Source organism: Nyctibius grandis, chromosome 6 (genome assembly GCF_013368605.1).
Source record: "Nyctibius grandis isolate bNycGra1 chromosome 6, bNycGra1.pri, whole genome shotgun sequence".
Taxonomy (NCBI): domain Eukaryota; kingdom Metazoa; phylum Chordata; class Aves; order Nyctibiiformes; family Nyctibiidae; genus Nyctibius; species Nyctibius grandis.
Genome location: NC_090663.1, coordinates 53,471,975 through 53,487,621, shown reverse-complemented (window position 1 = coordinate 53,487,621; position 15,647 = coordinate 53,471,975). Strand labels below are relative to the sequence as shown.

Genomic DNA, 15,647 nt, shown 5'->3' with positions numbered 1-15,647 from the left:
CCCAGTGCCGTGGTGCCCCCCAACTGGGGCAGCAGGATGCTTTCATCTGGCACGGCTGAAACTGCTTTTCTTAGCAAGGTTGGCCGTATGCTGGCTCCCAAGGAGGCAGGCTGTTCATGTTGGCCTCTGCTAGCTGCCAGCTGTCATGGTGGAACAGATGGCCTTGTCACTGGAGCTGTGTACTGGGGACTTACGGAAGGGATGCTGAAAACAAGCCCCAGACCTGACATGCATATTTGTGTGCTTACGTGACTTGTCCCAGCCATACATTTTGCCTCCTATGCAAACCTTGCTAGAAACTATCTATTCTTTCCTCTCTGCCTTCAGATGTCATCATTTGACCACTTCTCCCTTTATTATGAGCCACTGGCGAGTGTATGTTGGCAGCACAGACCAGCACAAATGCGTGCAGGCTCCCATGTCGTGCCAAACTCTGCAAAAACACAACTTCCTCTCTGCTAATCGTGTTACACTCCATGAGCTCACTGAGCTGGTGCTCAGAGCTCAGAACGAGAGGGCTTGAATAACCAGCAACCTGGGAAGCCTCATAGAAAGACTTTCATAAATAGTCTGCATCCCCTGAGAAGAGTATGGTGCTAGATGACGTCATTCTCAGAAGATGATGTCCTGACAACATTATTTAGCGAGTCTTGATGGTGAAGAGCAGTCTGCAAATGCTGAGTAGAAACCTGTCTATGCATCCTTCGTGTGATAAAGCAAACAAGCTGCAATAAGAGCAATATTTTCCTGAATTAGTTGGCCAGAATTACACTTTGCTCTTATCAGTTAGTTCAGGGCAACACTGTTAGTTCCCCAAATAAAGCAGGAAGATGCCATTTCTCCTCCTCTATAGCTGGAGAGAGATGGGTCTGAAATGTCTGTCTCTTCCAGCACAGAAATGGGGAGGAGCAGTGAAACAAGGAGGGGGCAGGTTCAAAGAAAGCCCAAGGAAGTGTCTCTGGCATAATGAAGCGGTGGAACTCCTCTCTGCAGGATGCTGTGGATGCTCAACATTTGCCTGAGTTCAAAAACACCCGGGCTTATTCATGGAGGAAAAACCTATTAAGGGCTATTAGGGGCACAGATCCCAGCGCTGGCTCAGGAAGTCCCCCAGGCACATTGCAAGAGACAAGAAACAGGAAGAGTCACCTGGGAAGCGCTGGCTCACTCGCCCGGGTTCATGCTGTTTCCGAGCTGCCTGGAGCAGGTTAGCTGCACTTGCAGCCGGGTCATTGATCCAGATGGACGTTTTACATCTCTATATTATGGCTGGAGTACAAACATCCTTTTAGTGCTCCCAGCATTGTTGGACTGGCCAGGACATCTACCAAATTCATCTATTTAGCACATAGTTTTACTGTTTCTGCTGTTCTACTGCCTACTGTTTTGCCTGCTTTTTTTCCCGATTTCTGCTGAGCCAGTGCTGCTGGTGCTTGACACCATTCCTGGGGTTAAGCCATCCAGTTTAGGGGCAGCTCCTCAGAGTCACCGGGTCAGTGATGGGCTCTGGCTGGCCTGGACATCAAGAAGTCTGTGGGAGGGTTTTCTATTCTGTTAGGGGTTTTCTTTTCCCTTTTATGAACTCACTGGGCAAAGCAGAGTGCAGAAGTAGCGAGCTCCTGGGAGAGATTTTCAAGGGCATAAGCTCTTGCCAGCCAGGCTGTGGCATGCGCCTAGCCGTCTACGTGCCAACTGCTGCAGAAGTTGTTTTCAGCCGTGAGAGCATCTGTTTGGCAGCAGCCTGAAAGCCTGAGGTCTCTGCTGCTTCCCTCTGTCCCTGCTGGAGCTACCAAGGGCTTTGTCACGACTGCAGAGGCAGCAGGATCAGGCCTTTCTCAGATCAGGTCTACTTTTGCAAGAGAGACCTCACGCTGGCACAGGAAACCACTGAGAAACAAATTGCAGGAGGCTGGGAGAGTTGTCCACCCCGATTCCCCATTCCTGCAGAGGCACAGACGATCGCCAGCAGAAGTTTCCCATCCACCTCCCCCTCCGAAAGAACGCCCAGCTTCAAAGTTCAGTGGGGACGCTTGGGGCAAAGTCCATGAAGCCCTTCACGGATACATCCATCTGATGCATTTTGGGTGTGAGTCAATGCCTGATGCACCAAGACAGGAGGTGAATCAGTCACAGGGCTCTGCTGGGGGTGTCTAGGAAAACATCATGGCAGCTGCAATCACTTCGGACCCCCTGGGCCATCCACACTTGACCCTACGGCTGCTGCATCTCCGGTGGGGGACAGCAGGGCATGACAAGCCAGGGCCATGCGTTCCCTCCAGAGTTGTGTGAGGCCACAGTGGGAGCTGAGATCATCTGTGAAGCAGGGAAGGAAGATTAGCTGGAGGCACAAAGGAGCCCCACAGGGATTTCAGACTTTGTCCTCTTGCCACGGCCTCCCATGGATGGCTGTGATGCTCAGGTCACCGGGGTCTGTGGCTGCTGGCACAGGGGCCAGCAGTGGGAGAAGCAGTGATGTGCAATTGTTTGCCATGCTGAGACAGTGCTCAAGGCAGAGCCCAGACTGGGAGGCGATGGAGAAGGAAAAAGCCTTGCTTTAGACTTGAACTTGATTTGGAGTTTTGTCTTGTTGTAATTATGACGACTGCTTCTCTGGGCCTCAGGAGTCATTTCTGGGTTTGAATCCTCCTTTGATTTTTTTACATACAGTTGCCATTACCTTGATCCCAGGCAGGCATCAGGCTGTGCCAACCAAGTGAGACCCACACAGCTCAGGCTGCATCAGCCTAAGCGTAGCCATTTTGGTTCAAACTACTCTGCTCAGCGACTTTACACTGAGCGGCACCAATATTAGGGACAGATCTACAGAAACAGGGCAAGTGTATGCCTTAAGGACTCCAGCTACACCTCTAGCCTCTGAACATTTCTGGCTCAGCAATCTCCCTGTGTTTAGTAACCCCTGGTGAGCTTTGCTTCCAGTTTATCCTTTTGGTTTTGAATCCCTGTAAACCCTGAGCCCGTGCAGGGTCCTGCAGTGAGGCTTTCCCCTGGTTAACACTGCGTGTGAGCCGGTGCTCCTTACGTCGGTTTGACCTTGCCAGCTGACACTTCTGGCTCCCGTGCCCTGACACCTCGGTGAACACTCAGCATCTCCACACCTCGTAACAGGGCAAAGTGCTGCTGGCACAGTGCTGCTGAAATAGCCTCTGAGGAGCCCAGCTCCTGCCTGGGCCACTGCCTGAGGGACAAGAGACCAGGTTCACCCCAGGAAAGGCAGCAGGTTTCCATTCCCTGGGTGCCTGCCATTTGGGCCTTGGGATCAGGAATGGGTGCAAGGGAGCTGCCTGAAGCCAGTTGCACCCACTGTGCCTGTATAAGATGAACTGCCAGACACAGGTCACCCCTCCCTCAGTATGATTTGGAGGGGAGTCCCAGGTGCTGCTGAGACAGACAACACGCATTTCCACTGCTGTATCAAAACTTAGATAAGGACCACTGTTATATTCATAGAAATTAGTGGGAGATTTGTCATTCATAGCCTGATTGTATGAGTCTGACACAATGTATAAATAGGTTATAGTCACACTTACATAACACTGCCTTATTTATGATCTTAAGCCCAAGGGAGAAATGTCTTTTCCCCAGCCCTTTCTTCCTAGCAAAAAACGTCATTCAAAGCTCAGCTTCAATCCTATCACAGAGGCCAGACGCTTAATCAAACACTGGGAGATTCAAGTGAGGCATTTCTCTTTCAACTTGCAAACAGCGATGTCCCCAAAGAAGGCAGCTGCTAGGATCTGCATGCCTGCAATTAAATACTGCACTGGGGCTAGAGAGCTTTCAGGAGGCTTTCAGGGCTTCACAACCACGTGGGTCCAATGTGTGTTAAGACAAAATGTCACAGGTTATGTTAAAGGTCAAAATGCTGCAACCTTTACTGGCTTCAGTCTAGTTTCCAAAGCTGATCCCATACACTGAGTCTGTCTCACAGCAAACTGAGAGGAGGGGATCAGCTTGCTTCCACGGATTCACTTCTCCGGCTCTGCTGCATCCCCAAATCCTGCAGCCAAAGATAGTAGTCTAATCCCCACAGGACTTGAAATTTTGGGATTAAGGGACCCATGTGCTCATTTTATCCACCTCATTTATACATCTGCTTTATAATCTATGGTGGTAATAACATGACCACAGATCATGTGTACCCTGACACCTGGAATGGGGAAAGCTTCAAGGCTTTTGGAGAAGGCAGGAGACTGAAGGGGATGGGCACAGAGTACTGATGAGGTCTGACAGCCGGCACACACCACAGTTGCATCAAAAATGATGAAATGTCAAGGAGAGCTCATGCAGATTCTTATGTCAGGAAGCAGCTTGCTGATGTGGCTTGCCCTTGTATGCCAAGGCTGTGGAAAAGTTCAGCAATGACCCTGCATCCCACCGGGCACCACTCACATTGAACCACGTGCTGGAAGATGCTCTGTCCGGGGACAGTCCGACTGGCTCTGCACCTGCTGGCCCTGTGTCAGGGCTGGTCTCTGGGTCCTGGTGATACTGAGGGGCAAGTCTGCCACATCTGTGGGCCCAGTGGGCTCCTGAGTCCTTCCAAGCTGGAGTGATGCATCAGATCTGTGGGCCTTTACCCACACCCAGTTCTCAGGAATGCTGCCAGCAGCTAACCTCCAAACTCTGCCGTTTGTTTCCCCCCACAGCTCCCCTCAAAACCAAACAGGTCCAAAAGAAACAGCATGGGGATTTGGGGGAGCGAGCCTCTCTGCTTCCACAGGCGGCACTTAGGCCTGTTGCCCTCCACTAACACCAGCCCTAATTAACCGCCTGAGCTAACAATTTAGCAGAAGCCATATATCCTCTTAAAATCCTCCTCCTGTTCACTGACCCTCCTGGTTCAGAGCTCACGTTTCTCACCCAGTGTGGTTAGAGCCGCAATGACTTTTACAGGCAGAGACGAGGCAGTGAGGGGGGGGGGGAGAGAGAGAGAGAGAGAGAGGAAACCAAACCTGCAGCAGAAAATGTCTTGGGCCACTTTGCATCCTGCTAATTTGAGTGGGTCCTGCCTTGATCACATTTGCATGGGCACAAACCAGCTGCAGCTATGGGGGTACATGGAGCACCCCATTGCTGTTCTGAAGAAGGACTGCTTTGCCTTTGGGAATAAAGGCTGCTTTTTTCATCTCCTAATCTAGGTCAGATCAGGGGTCTAGTGATTAGTCTCCTATCTAGTGATTTATAGCTGATTTCCCCATGACTATAAACCTTCATTCTATCTGTTATTGCAGGGCAAAAGCAACAGATTATTTGTCCTTCTTGAGATAAAATCTGTAGGGCAGTTCACTGGAGTGGGGATTATAAATGGAGCCCTCAGCAGAGAGCAGAGAAAGCCGAGCTGGCATGTTTCATGTGCTGTCAGAGGCTTTTGGGCTGGTGTGTGGGGCTTTGGGGCTTGAGGCAACAAAGATTGTGGCAGGGTTCAAGCATGTGCTGCAGCTACTTGCAGCCTGGTGTGAAGGAGCAGGGATGGGAAAGGGAGGCACAGCCTGGGTCAAATCCCCTTCCCTGGCTCCCCCCGCACCAAGCACAGCGCTGCTGAAGAGCCCTGAGAGATCCTCTGATGAGAACAAGTTGTGGATGGGCTGCTCTGTTGACAGCCCACCAAGAGCTGCATTTTATCCCGATGCCTTGGAGGACAGGGCGATTATTTGGGACTTTCTCGCTGAAATCTGCTGGCCCTGGGTTTAAAATAAAAGCGTGTCTGAGGCAATGTGAAGCTTAGCATTGAGGAGCCAGCGCAGAGGGGATGCTTGTGGGTCCGAATAGCTGCCTGCATTCCGGTACTGCCTTCACTCCCAGGGTGTCCCACGCTGGGCAAGGCGCTGCCCTGCAGCTCAGGTTGCTCACATGCTTTTGCAGCTGAGGGGTCGGAACGCACTAGAAACGAACGTTTTCCCCTCCTCCACCTTCTCAGCCAACCTTGCATAATTTTCCCTTTAGCCTCCCTAGACAGGTTCGTTACAATTCCCCGCCATTAATATGCAAATAGGCCCTAGAGGAAAAGAGAGCCTGAATTTATTAACATGAATCTGTTAACTCTTTCACTGCCACACTGCCCTTTGCAGACAGGAGGATGCTTTCCCCATCCTGGAAAGCTGTGAGAAAGAGAGGTGCCACGAAAGGAGCACTGTAAGGGGCTGCAGGAGGACAGAACGGAGCAATGACCCCATGGCACTCAGGGAAGGCCGGGTTTTGTGGGTGAGCGCAGGCTTGCAAGTTGTTAAGACCTTGATTCTGCCTTTCATTTCTGCCAAAGGCTTCCTGTGCATGCCAGGGCAAATCACTCAACCCTTCTGCTAACACCTGGGAGCTGCTGGGGGAAGGTGGCAGCATCCTTACACTGCAACCTCTGCCATGTGCCAAGAGTAGCTGGGACACAGCTCTGTGCTTTGTCCACCCACAGCCGTACAGCGGGCTGACAGTCTGACCAGGAGGAGGAAGGGAACAAGCTCTTGGGAAAACTCTAGCATAACAAAATGCTGGCTGGTGTTCCAGCCCAGGTGGCACAGGGGAAGACACATCGGCCGGGTAGCTGACACCTGCAGCATGACGCAGCATGCCAGGACCCCACGTGTGCGCACTGGGGCCAGGAGGCGGGGTAGCAGAGCCAGGAAAGCTTGGAGGAGCCCAGAGGGCTCGCTGAGCTCAGCAGCTTACCAGCTGCCCACAGCCGCCATTGCCCACCCAGTGGGACTCGTGCTTCAGCATTTCTCTGGGTAGGAAAAGCCTTTATGTAGCCAAATTGGTGTCTATTGGCTGGCAAATTTACAGCCTGGCTCTAATTTGATTTTCACTGCCATGGTGAGATGAGGTGTAAACTCCTTTTCCTTAATTCAAGGTACATATTGACATTTAATCATCCAAATATGTGCCTCCTTTGACAATTCATTTCCCTCCAGCCTCCTTCCACAATTGCCTCTTCTGGCCAGGGCCCTATAAAAGACAATTCTTTGACTCTGTTGCAAAGGAAATGAATGCCTCTTGCTCTCTCTCTTTTCTTTTGGTTGTTTGTTTTCCAGCTGGATATATTTCAGTTCACGCCATATGGATGCCGTTTGACAGCAATATTTGCTTTCACACTTCTCCAGGTTTGCAAAGTCAGGCCATGAAGCCGTATGGCCTTCTCCTATCCCCATCCCTCCCTTTTCCCCAATCCTTTCTGCCCCCGCTGCCCCTCCACCCCAGGTAATTGTGCTGCTTCTTTTGCCTTATGGCTTCTGCCTTGCATTTCTAGTGGCTTTTGGCTGTCTCGTTGTAACACCTCCCCAGACAAAGTTAATTAGATTTCCCTTTGAGCTAACTGTGGTGAGGGAGATGACTGTTTTCCTCCAGTTGTGTGTCCTGACTTGGTCCAATTTGGGCACTCTCACCTTTGGTTTCAGTTTCTCCACTTCCAGCTGTCTGTGAGCCACCATCATCACAGCAGTATCAGCTCCAGATGTGACCAGCCAGGAGCACAACCGTGGGAACAGCTGGTGTAGGTGCACAATGGCAGTTCCAACAGCCTGGCTGGATGCAGTTTATTTTCCAGGAAGAAAAGGTCAAGAACCTGCCACCTCCACACAGACAGCAGGTGGGGATGCACAACGGGGAGAGGAGAGTTCAAGCACGTGGGTGGAAACACTTGGAAGTCTCCATCAGATGCACATGCACACACACACACACACACACACATCCATCCATGCTCCATCCTGAAATAATGTCCTCCATCAATGCTCATGCAAACATCCAGGGACAGCAGCCCAAATCCCCCCCTCCTGCACTCATGCCAATGTTGCCTTCCTCTCCCACCTCAGACCAGTTTGTCCCAGCCATGAGCTGGACCAGAAAGGGAAAAATTAGGATGTCAGACCCTGCCTTCAAGGTCATATTCTCTGTGCCCTTGGTCACACAATTTTAGTGCAAAAGCTGGCTTGAATAGTGCAGAAGGCATTGAAGGCAGCCGGCTAGCTCATCACGTGGTGGTGGCCAACATCTCCTGCCCAGAGGAGCAAATATAACTGCATATTTTGGCATCAACTCTTAAATAAAGCTTCCTAAGACATGTTTGGTGGTCCAACTTGAGTTCAAGTCATACGGCTACGAGAGCAGAATTTTTAATTAGGTTGAAATCAGATTCTCAGTTTGTTTTTTGGTCTCTGACAGCATTCTCTGAAGGAAGAAGGCATGTCCCTATCACTGGCCAGTCAGAGTCTGCTCTACTTCAGTAAAAATAGGTTTCTTCTTTCCTTGCATCTGATGCAGGTTGGAACAGGAGAAGATTAGCCTTCTAACCCTGTTGTATTAGGCAACAGCCTCAAATATGTTCATGGAGTGGGGTGCATTACACAAACGGCAGCTATGTTCCCCCCATAGCTAATCCGAGTCGGCTTGACTGGTGAGGGGTTGACACAGCACACAAAAGCCAGGTGCGCAAAGATCAGGCTGATGCAGATGGAGGGGAGAATCTGTCAGCGGTCGGAGAGCAGAGCGTAAGGGAGGTGTAGCAGCGGGACACAGGAGCGTCACCAGCTGTAGGCCTCAAACGTGCATGGTAGGCTGGATTCCTCCCAGGTAGGCAGGCACAGCAAGGTGTTACCCTGCCTTGCTGAAATAAACAGCTACTGGGCATGCAGGGGAGGGGAAGGCAAGCTGACTGCCCAAAGGCTGCCCTCTGTGGAAAGCACGGACCAGGGCAGATGGGCTTGGATAACCATTGGGCCCTTAGCCTTACACCATGTCCAGTCCACACGGAGGTAGCTGAGCACCTTCAAGGCTCTGAAGCAGCCTCACCTGGGACTGGCGAGTGTCTGTTTGCAGGAAATGCCCTGAGTAGAGTTGTTGGTGTTGGGGTCTGCGCCATTGCTTTAGTTTGAAAGCAGCCCAAAAGGGGACTTCTGGATGAAATGGCTGCTTGGTGTTTAGGTGGTGGTTATGGGGAGACCCTCTTGGGGTCACTTGAGGGCTGTGAATCTGCTCCTCTGGCTTTTAGCCAAAAATAGTGTTCCTCCACGTGAGAAATGAAATCGGAGAGTCTTCCACGGGGCTGCTTCCCCGACGGGGTGCTGTGCTGTTGTTGAGGCTCTGCAGCTGACGAGCTGTCATTTCTGACAGGGAAAACGCGGCGGCGGCAGCCACGGAGCCAGAGGGACCCCGCAGAGCTGTCGGTGGGCCCTGCTGGAGTGCCGCCTGCCGCGGCAGCCCCCGGCCAGCCCCCGCGGGAGCTGAGGGCCGAGGGGGGCAAAGAGGCGTGTGGGCAGCGTGTGCACGCGTGTGTGCCCGCCGCGGGGGGTGTGTGTGTGTGTGTGTGCGCGCTCTACAGTGTGTGTGCGTGTGCGCGTACATCCGTGTGTGCCCAGCGGTGCGTGTACACCCACGTGCACACGTGTGCGCGCACGCGTGCCCCGCAGCGCGTGTGACCCGGCGGGGGTCGCGGCGGGGGGGGACACGGCGCGCGGGCGTGCCGCCCGAGGGCTGCTCCCCCCCGCGGTGACCCAGCCACGGCGCCGCCCGCCCGCCGCTGTCCCCCATTCACAAAGCGAGGGGAACATGGCGGGCAGGCGGAGCGGCCGGGGTTCTTTTTTTTGTGAATGGAGGCGGTGACGTCGCCCGCGCCCGCCTCCCGTCCATTCATGCGGCCCCGGCGCGGGATGAATGGGCGGGGCGGGGGGCGGGGGCGCGGTAGTAAAGGCTACGCCGCGCGCGCGGAGGTGCGCGAGCGGTACCGGCGCCGGCAGCTGGCGCAGGGCCCCGCCGCCCCCCCCTCTCCCCCCCTCCCGCCCCGCCATGGTGGCCACCGAGGGGCTGCGGGAGATGGAGGGCAGCGCGCTGCGGCGCCTGGTGTGCCGCGACGAGGCCGGCCCCGGCCCCGGCCCCGGGCGGTGCCTGGTGCTGGACTGCCGCCCCTTTCTGGCGCACAGCGCCGGCCACATCCGCGGGGCGCTCAACGTGCGCTGCAACACGATCGTGCGGCGGCGGGCCAAGGGCGCCGTGAGCCTGGAGCAGATCCTGCCGGCCGAGGGCGAGGTGCGTGCGCGGCTGCGCGCCGGGCTCTACGCCGCCGTCGTGGTGTACGACGAGCGCAGCCCGCGCGCGGAGGCCCTGCGCGACGACAGCACCGTGGCGCTGGTGGTGCGCGCGCTCCGCCGCGACACGGCGCGCGCCGACATCCGCCTCCTGGCAGGTACTGGCGGGAGTTGGGGGGCGGCTGTGGTCTGCGGTGGGGGGAACCCGGGGGTGGTTGGTGGGACCCGGCCGCGGGCAGCCCCCCCGCCGGCCCGGGGACGGGGGCCCTGTGCCCCTGCGCCCCGGTGCCGCTCCTCCTGCCGGCCGTCCTGCCGGGAGCTGGGAGCCGGAGGGAGGGGGGTGCTGCGTCTAGGGGTCGCACCCAGCGAGGCTGCGCGGCTGTGGCCCCGGAGGAGGGGTCCTGGGACAGTCGGCAGCGCGGCCACCCACCCCACGCGTGGGTGGCCCGAGAGAGTCGCCGCCTGAGCCACCGCGGGCTCAGCGAGCGGCGGGGCAGGCCCCGTGCCTCTGCCTGGGACCCGGCCGCGGGCTGGGCTGGCACGCAGAGCCCGGCGGGCAAGGTGCAAACCCGGTGGCACAAGCCACTCCGGATGGAAGGGGGGGATCCCCCCTCTTTGAGTGCATCCCCAGCCCCACGGTGCAGAGGAGGTGTTTGTGCAGGACCAAAGACCTGGTGTCAGTCACACCGATGTCCCTTTGCAGCGGGCAAAAACCCCCGGGGTGCTCCTGTTGTGACTACAGTGGCAGTCGGGGCTTTCCCCCCGCCATGCTCTCAGCATCTGCACGTATTAAATGAGATGCTGCGAGCAGTCGGAGCTGCTGGTCCTGAGAATTGCCATGAGATGATTTAGGGGAGGGGGATGCTCAGCTGGAGTTCCTGGATGAGCTCTGTGGGGTTTTTTTCTTTTTTTGTTTACAGCCTGAGAGTTAATTTATTCCTTGGTTTACTTACAGCAGGGGTGAGGATGCATACGCAGAGTAGCAAATCCATTAAGAGGCTTGATAGATGGAGGAGCTAGTGCTCCTGTTGTACTAGATACAGTAAAAACAGCGGGAGCTGTTCCAAGGATGCCATACGATGTGCTGCGGCGGGAGTGCCTGCACAGCAAGGGCTCACTTGGGTACATGGTTTCGGGTCCTTCGCCATGAGCCGTCATGGTGTGGGAGCCACACGTGTGGCAGGAAACGCTGCTGTGCTTCAAGGGTGGCCTTTGTCAGCTGAGGACTTCTGATGCCCCTGTGGTTCTCACAGGAGGTTGTTTGGGGTTTCCAATCCTTTATTTTGAACAAACGGGCTCCTAGAGACTCAGTCTTGGCACTAGAGACCTTTTCCTCGTTTACCAGAGTTACTAAAATCATCAGGCTCGCTCTGATTTCACAAGAGCCATGCTAACCCAGCACGGTGCCTGTCCAAATCCAGAATTGTTGGGTGCAGATCACGATGAATACCCGGATCTGTTTTGTGCAGATCAGACTGCTACCAGGTTCCCTGTAGAACAACCTGTCTCGGTTGGTGATGGGCACCAGCACAGCATAGTTCCTGTGCTGAGCAGGGCCTGTGTGCACAGCCAGGATCTACACTGAAGAGAAATGCCTTTGACTGTTTGAAAGGGTCACTCCATTTTTCCAAAGAGGGAGCCCATTTCTGCGCATCACCCTGGGTAGCTTCTCCCTCTCAGGATGGTGTGATGGCCACCAGAGTGGGATGTGGTAGATCTGGATTTTTAGGATCAGACCTCCTGAAGAATGTCTAACAGGGGCACTTGTTTTTGAGTGCTCCTCCAAATCAAACCAGTATGACTGCAAAGGGGTGTCAGGCCCTGGAAACACAGCCTAGGCAAACTGTCCCACCCACCCATGTGGGTGGGACAATGCAAATTCAGTGATGCATATGCTTATTTATGCTTTATAAGGTACTAGAGCCCTACCTTGCGAAGGGGGAGGAAACCATAAAGGACCCTGGGATGCTGGCAGTATTGGTCTCTAGCTGCCTAAGGATTCCTGGGCTGCTTTGCTGGAGGCACTTGCTTGTCTTTTGAACATCCAGCCTTGTTCAGGGCAGTCTCGGAGCTAAGGCTGGGTAAGGAGTATGTGTACGGCTGCGGGTGCTCTGGCAGGCCCAAATCTACAGGCAGAGGTTGTGCAGTTGGGGTGAGTCTTCAGGAGCTATCCCGGGAGTCAGGGCTTGGTCTAGCTAGATTCCAATGGTGACAGTAGAATACCTGATTTCCACTGGTTTTAAGGTTCAAGGTCAGACTTCACAAGCATGTCAGGGCTGTTGATTTGGTTTGAATGAGAGAAGGAAATCTCGCCAGAAGTGTTTATTTGCAGCCAACACTGCAGTTGCCCTGTCCTGGGAAGTCGATGGGGTTTGCTCGTTTTGCTTTCGGGAAGATATGAGGTCACCTTTGCTTATCCCCCTCGCAGCAAGGTCAAAGGAGCAGGCTGCTTTTTCACAGGGCGCTCGCCTCCATGTTCAGCTTGCACCCGTGTCCTTGAGCGGCAGGGGACATCTCTCTCTGGAGAGTGGCTTTGCTGTGGGGTTAGCTTCACTCACTATACCTGGCCAGTGCCAGGGCTTCCCGGGCCTGTTGTCTTGGGAGCGGTGGGCTGGCGGGTCAGGCTGGGAAAGTGGGAGACCTCCCTGTGCTTTGTGGCAGGATGCTGTGTCTGGGAAAGCTGGGAACTGAACAGTCTTTGGCCTGGGAGCAGCTTTTCCCATTCAAGTCAGAGGATGCTGGCAACAAATCCTCCCTCTATCATCTTAGACAGCAACCTTGGCTTTGGTCTTGGGTTTTGGCTGGCAGCGTGCAGGGGACTAAACCCTGGACCAGAGACTTTGGGCAGCCAAGAGCATTGCAGAGCTCTTGGAGCTCTTGCTCCAAGGGAGTGGTGGGGCCTGAAGGATTCCCCCCTTGCTGCCAGGAGCCTGGTTGCTCATCCTGGGGCAGGAGACCACTCTCCATCACTGTAGCATCATCTAGTGGCAAAGGGCACGGTGAGCCGTGTCAGCTTTGGCTGTGCTGTTCTGCAGTGCTGTGAATGTAGCCTGGGATAACACTTCGTGCCTCTCTTCTTGCAGGGGGTTACGAGCGTTTCTCCTCAGAGTACCCTGAATTTTGTGCAAAAACCAAGTCCCTGAGCAATGTGTCACCCCCCACCAGCGCCGAGCCCTTGGATTTGGGCTGCAGTTCCTGCGGGACCCCCCTTCATGACCAGGTATGTCTAGAAGCCCAGTGCTCAGCTATTTTGACTGCTCCTTCCAGCATTGCAACCTAGTCCTGCTGGAGTCCCTGTGCTCTCCCTCAGCTGAGGCCTGCAGAGCCAGAGCTCCCTTTCCTCTCCTAGGAGAGCATGGTGGTCCTCCTGATCCCAGAGTGTTTGTGCTCCCTGGGGAGTGGACAAGCCCAAATCGTGTTAACCACACCTGCCTGTTCCTCAACAGGATGAAGAGGGGGAGGGCTGAAATGGGTTTAACAGCTCAGAAAGGCAGCCTCTGCTCCCTCTTTTGAGGGCCCTGGATCAGGGTGCCAGGTTCCTACATTGCTCAGGACCTCCAAGCCATCTGGATGTGTGTCCTGCCTGCTGCTGTCCCCCTGGTCACCCTCCTCTCTCTTGTTTTTTCTCTGTAACAGGGTGGCCCTGTGGAAATCCTTCCCTTCCTCTACCTTGGCAGCGCCTACCACGCTGCCCGGCGGGACATGCTTGATGCACTGGGCATCACAGCCCTGCTGAACGTCTCCTCAGACTGCCCCAACCACTTTGAGGGGCACTACCAGTACAAGTGTATCCCCGTGGAGGATAACCACAAAGCTGACATCAGCTCCTGGTTCATGGAGGCCATTGAGTATATCGGTGAGTGCCTGTGCAGGGGAGCTGTGTCCATGTTTCACTGGGGGGGAGGTTCCTGCCTCAAAGATGTGAGGCCCTTGGCTCAGAGGGGACTGGGGTCCAGCAGGGTCCAGGCCATGTGTTGCACTGGTGGGAGGGAGGTCAGCCACCACGTGCAGGTTTGGTGAGGGGTTGGGCTTTGTTGGGAGGGTGTTGGTCTCATGTCTCATCCCCTGTCGCCCTCCAGACTCAGTGAAGGAGTGTTGCGGCCGGGTCCTAGTCCACTGCCAGGCTGGTATCTCCCGCTCCGCCACCATCTGCTTGGCTTACCTGATGATGAAGAAGCGTGTCAAGCTGGAGGAGGCCTTTGAGTTCGTCAAGCAGCGCCGGAGCATCATCTCCCCTAACTTCAGCTTCATGGGGCAGCTGCTGCAGTTTGAGTCGCAGGTGTTGGCCACCTCATGCGCAGTGGAAGCTGTCAGCCCCTCGGGGACACTGCGGGAGCGGGGCAAGGCCACCTCCACCCCCACCTCCCAGTTTGTCTTCAGCTTCCCAGTCTCTGTCGGTGTCCATGCCACCCCCAGCAGCCTCCCGTACCTGCACAGCCCCATCACCACGTCACCCAGCTGTTAGCTCAGAGGCTGGGGCCAGCCAGGCAGATAGTGCCAGGCGTGGAGGGCGCAGGTGGGTGTGGAGCCCCATGATGTTAAGCAATAGTGCTGGACACTGCCGTTCACCCTGGACTCGATGTCTTTTTTGTAGAGAAATTTCTTACCTCATCTTGTTTTTTTTTTTTGCTTTTTATGTTTTAAAAGCAGGAAAGTTGTAAAAGCCACAAACCCTGACATTGTCCAGGCTCTTTGGAGGAGGAAAAAAATAGTATAGTGGGTTTCCTCAAGTGCCTGGTCTTCATCTCTTTCCATCCCTATTTTGTTGTCTTGTTTTTTTGGTTTGTTTTTTTTTTAAAAAAAAAGATACACCTCCCCTTCTCCCCTTATTTCTGCCTCTAGCTCATCTGGGTTGAAAAGCCGGCACACGCTCTTTTTTGTTGTGCAGCAGTCTTCCCCCTTGCACAAAAGCGACATGGGTGCATGTGGTGGGTGCTGCTTACCTGAGCCAGTTACACTGGGGGACAAGCAGAGCAGCAGCCAGGGCCTTGGGGGAAGCAGGAGTAGTGGCACAGGGCTGCCTGCAGCCAGCCTCACCCCTGCCAGTGCCTGGGGAGGCAATGCAGTAGCTGGCAGGCACCTGCCAAGTCACCAGCTGAGCCCATTCCTGTGGGGAAAAGCAATCTCTGGGGCTGGGAGGCGGTTTGGAGGGGGAGTTGCAGTCCTAAATGCCTCTTTTCTTGCCTCTGTGGATCTCTCGTTCCTGCAGAACTGATGTCCAATCTCCTGTGGCTTAAGAGAAAGAAGGCGTGGGGGCAGCAGTCTGGGCTTTTGATTACCCTGTTCAGTTTCCTCTCTACCCATCCCACTGCTGCTCTTCCTCCAGAAGGAGCAGGATGGGACATGGTTGGGCTGTAATGGAGAGAAGCAGCTGGGTGGAGGAGAGGCTGGCCCAGGGATGTCATCCATCCATCCATCATTTCTGAACTTCCCCCACCTTATGACTGGCATGTGCCACAGGCTGGGCTGTTTGTACAGCATTCATTTGCCCTTCTCCACCTGAGCTGGGTCTCGCTCACCTGTGCAACACTGCTGCAGTTTTCAGTCCAAACCTAGAACATGCCTCATCTACCCACCTGGAGCTTTATTTCCCACCGTCCTTCCCCCCTAGTCCAATCC

General features: G+C 54.8%; 1 protein-coding gene across 1 annotated transcript; it reads left to right on the top strand.

Annotated features, from left to right (window-relative positions):
• The first annotated feature begins 9,789 nt into the window (after nucleotides 1–9,789).
• On the top strand, nucleotides 9,790–15,644 carry DUSP4 (dual specificity phosphatase 4). The gene is made up of 4 exons (XM_068402667.1): nucleotides 9,790–10,186; nucleotides 13,112–13,248; nucleotides 13,665–13,884; nucleotides 14,108–15,644. Exons 1-4 carry the CDS (start codon nucleotides 9,790–9,792, stop codon nucleotides 14,491–14,493), a joined length of 1,140 nt encoding a protein of 379 aa, XP_068258768.1. The 3' UTR covers nucleotides 14,494–15,644.
• Nucleotides 15,645–15,647: the final 3 nt, after the last annotated feature.

What these genes read in the sequence shown, in the direction of transcription:
- DUSP4 (XM_068402667.1), top strand. Translation starts at nt 9,790, where the DNA reads ATGGTGGCCACCGAGGGGCTGCGGGAGATGGAGGGCAGCGCGCTGCGG. An exon ending in CGACATCCGCCTCCTGGCAG is followed by an intron (nt 10,187 to 13,111) that starts GTACTGGCGGGA and finishes CTCTTCTTGCAG; the next exon opens with GGGGTTACGAGCGTTTCTCC. An exon ending in GGACCCCCCTTCATGACCAG is followed by an intron (nt 13,249 to 13,664) that starts GTATGTCTAGAA and finishes TCTCTGTAACAG; the next exon opens with GGTGGCCCTGTGGAAATCCT.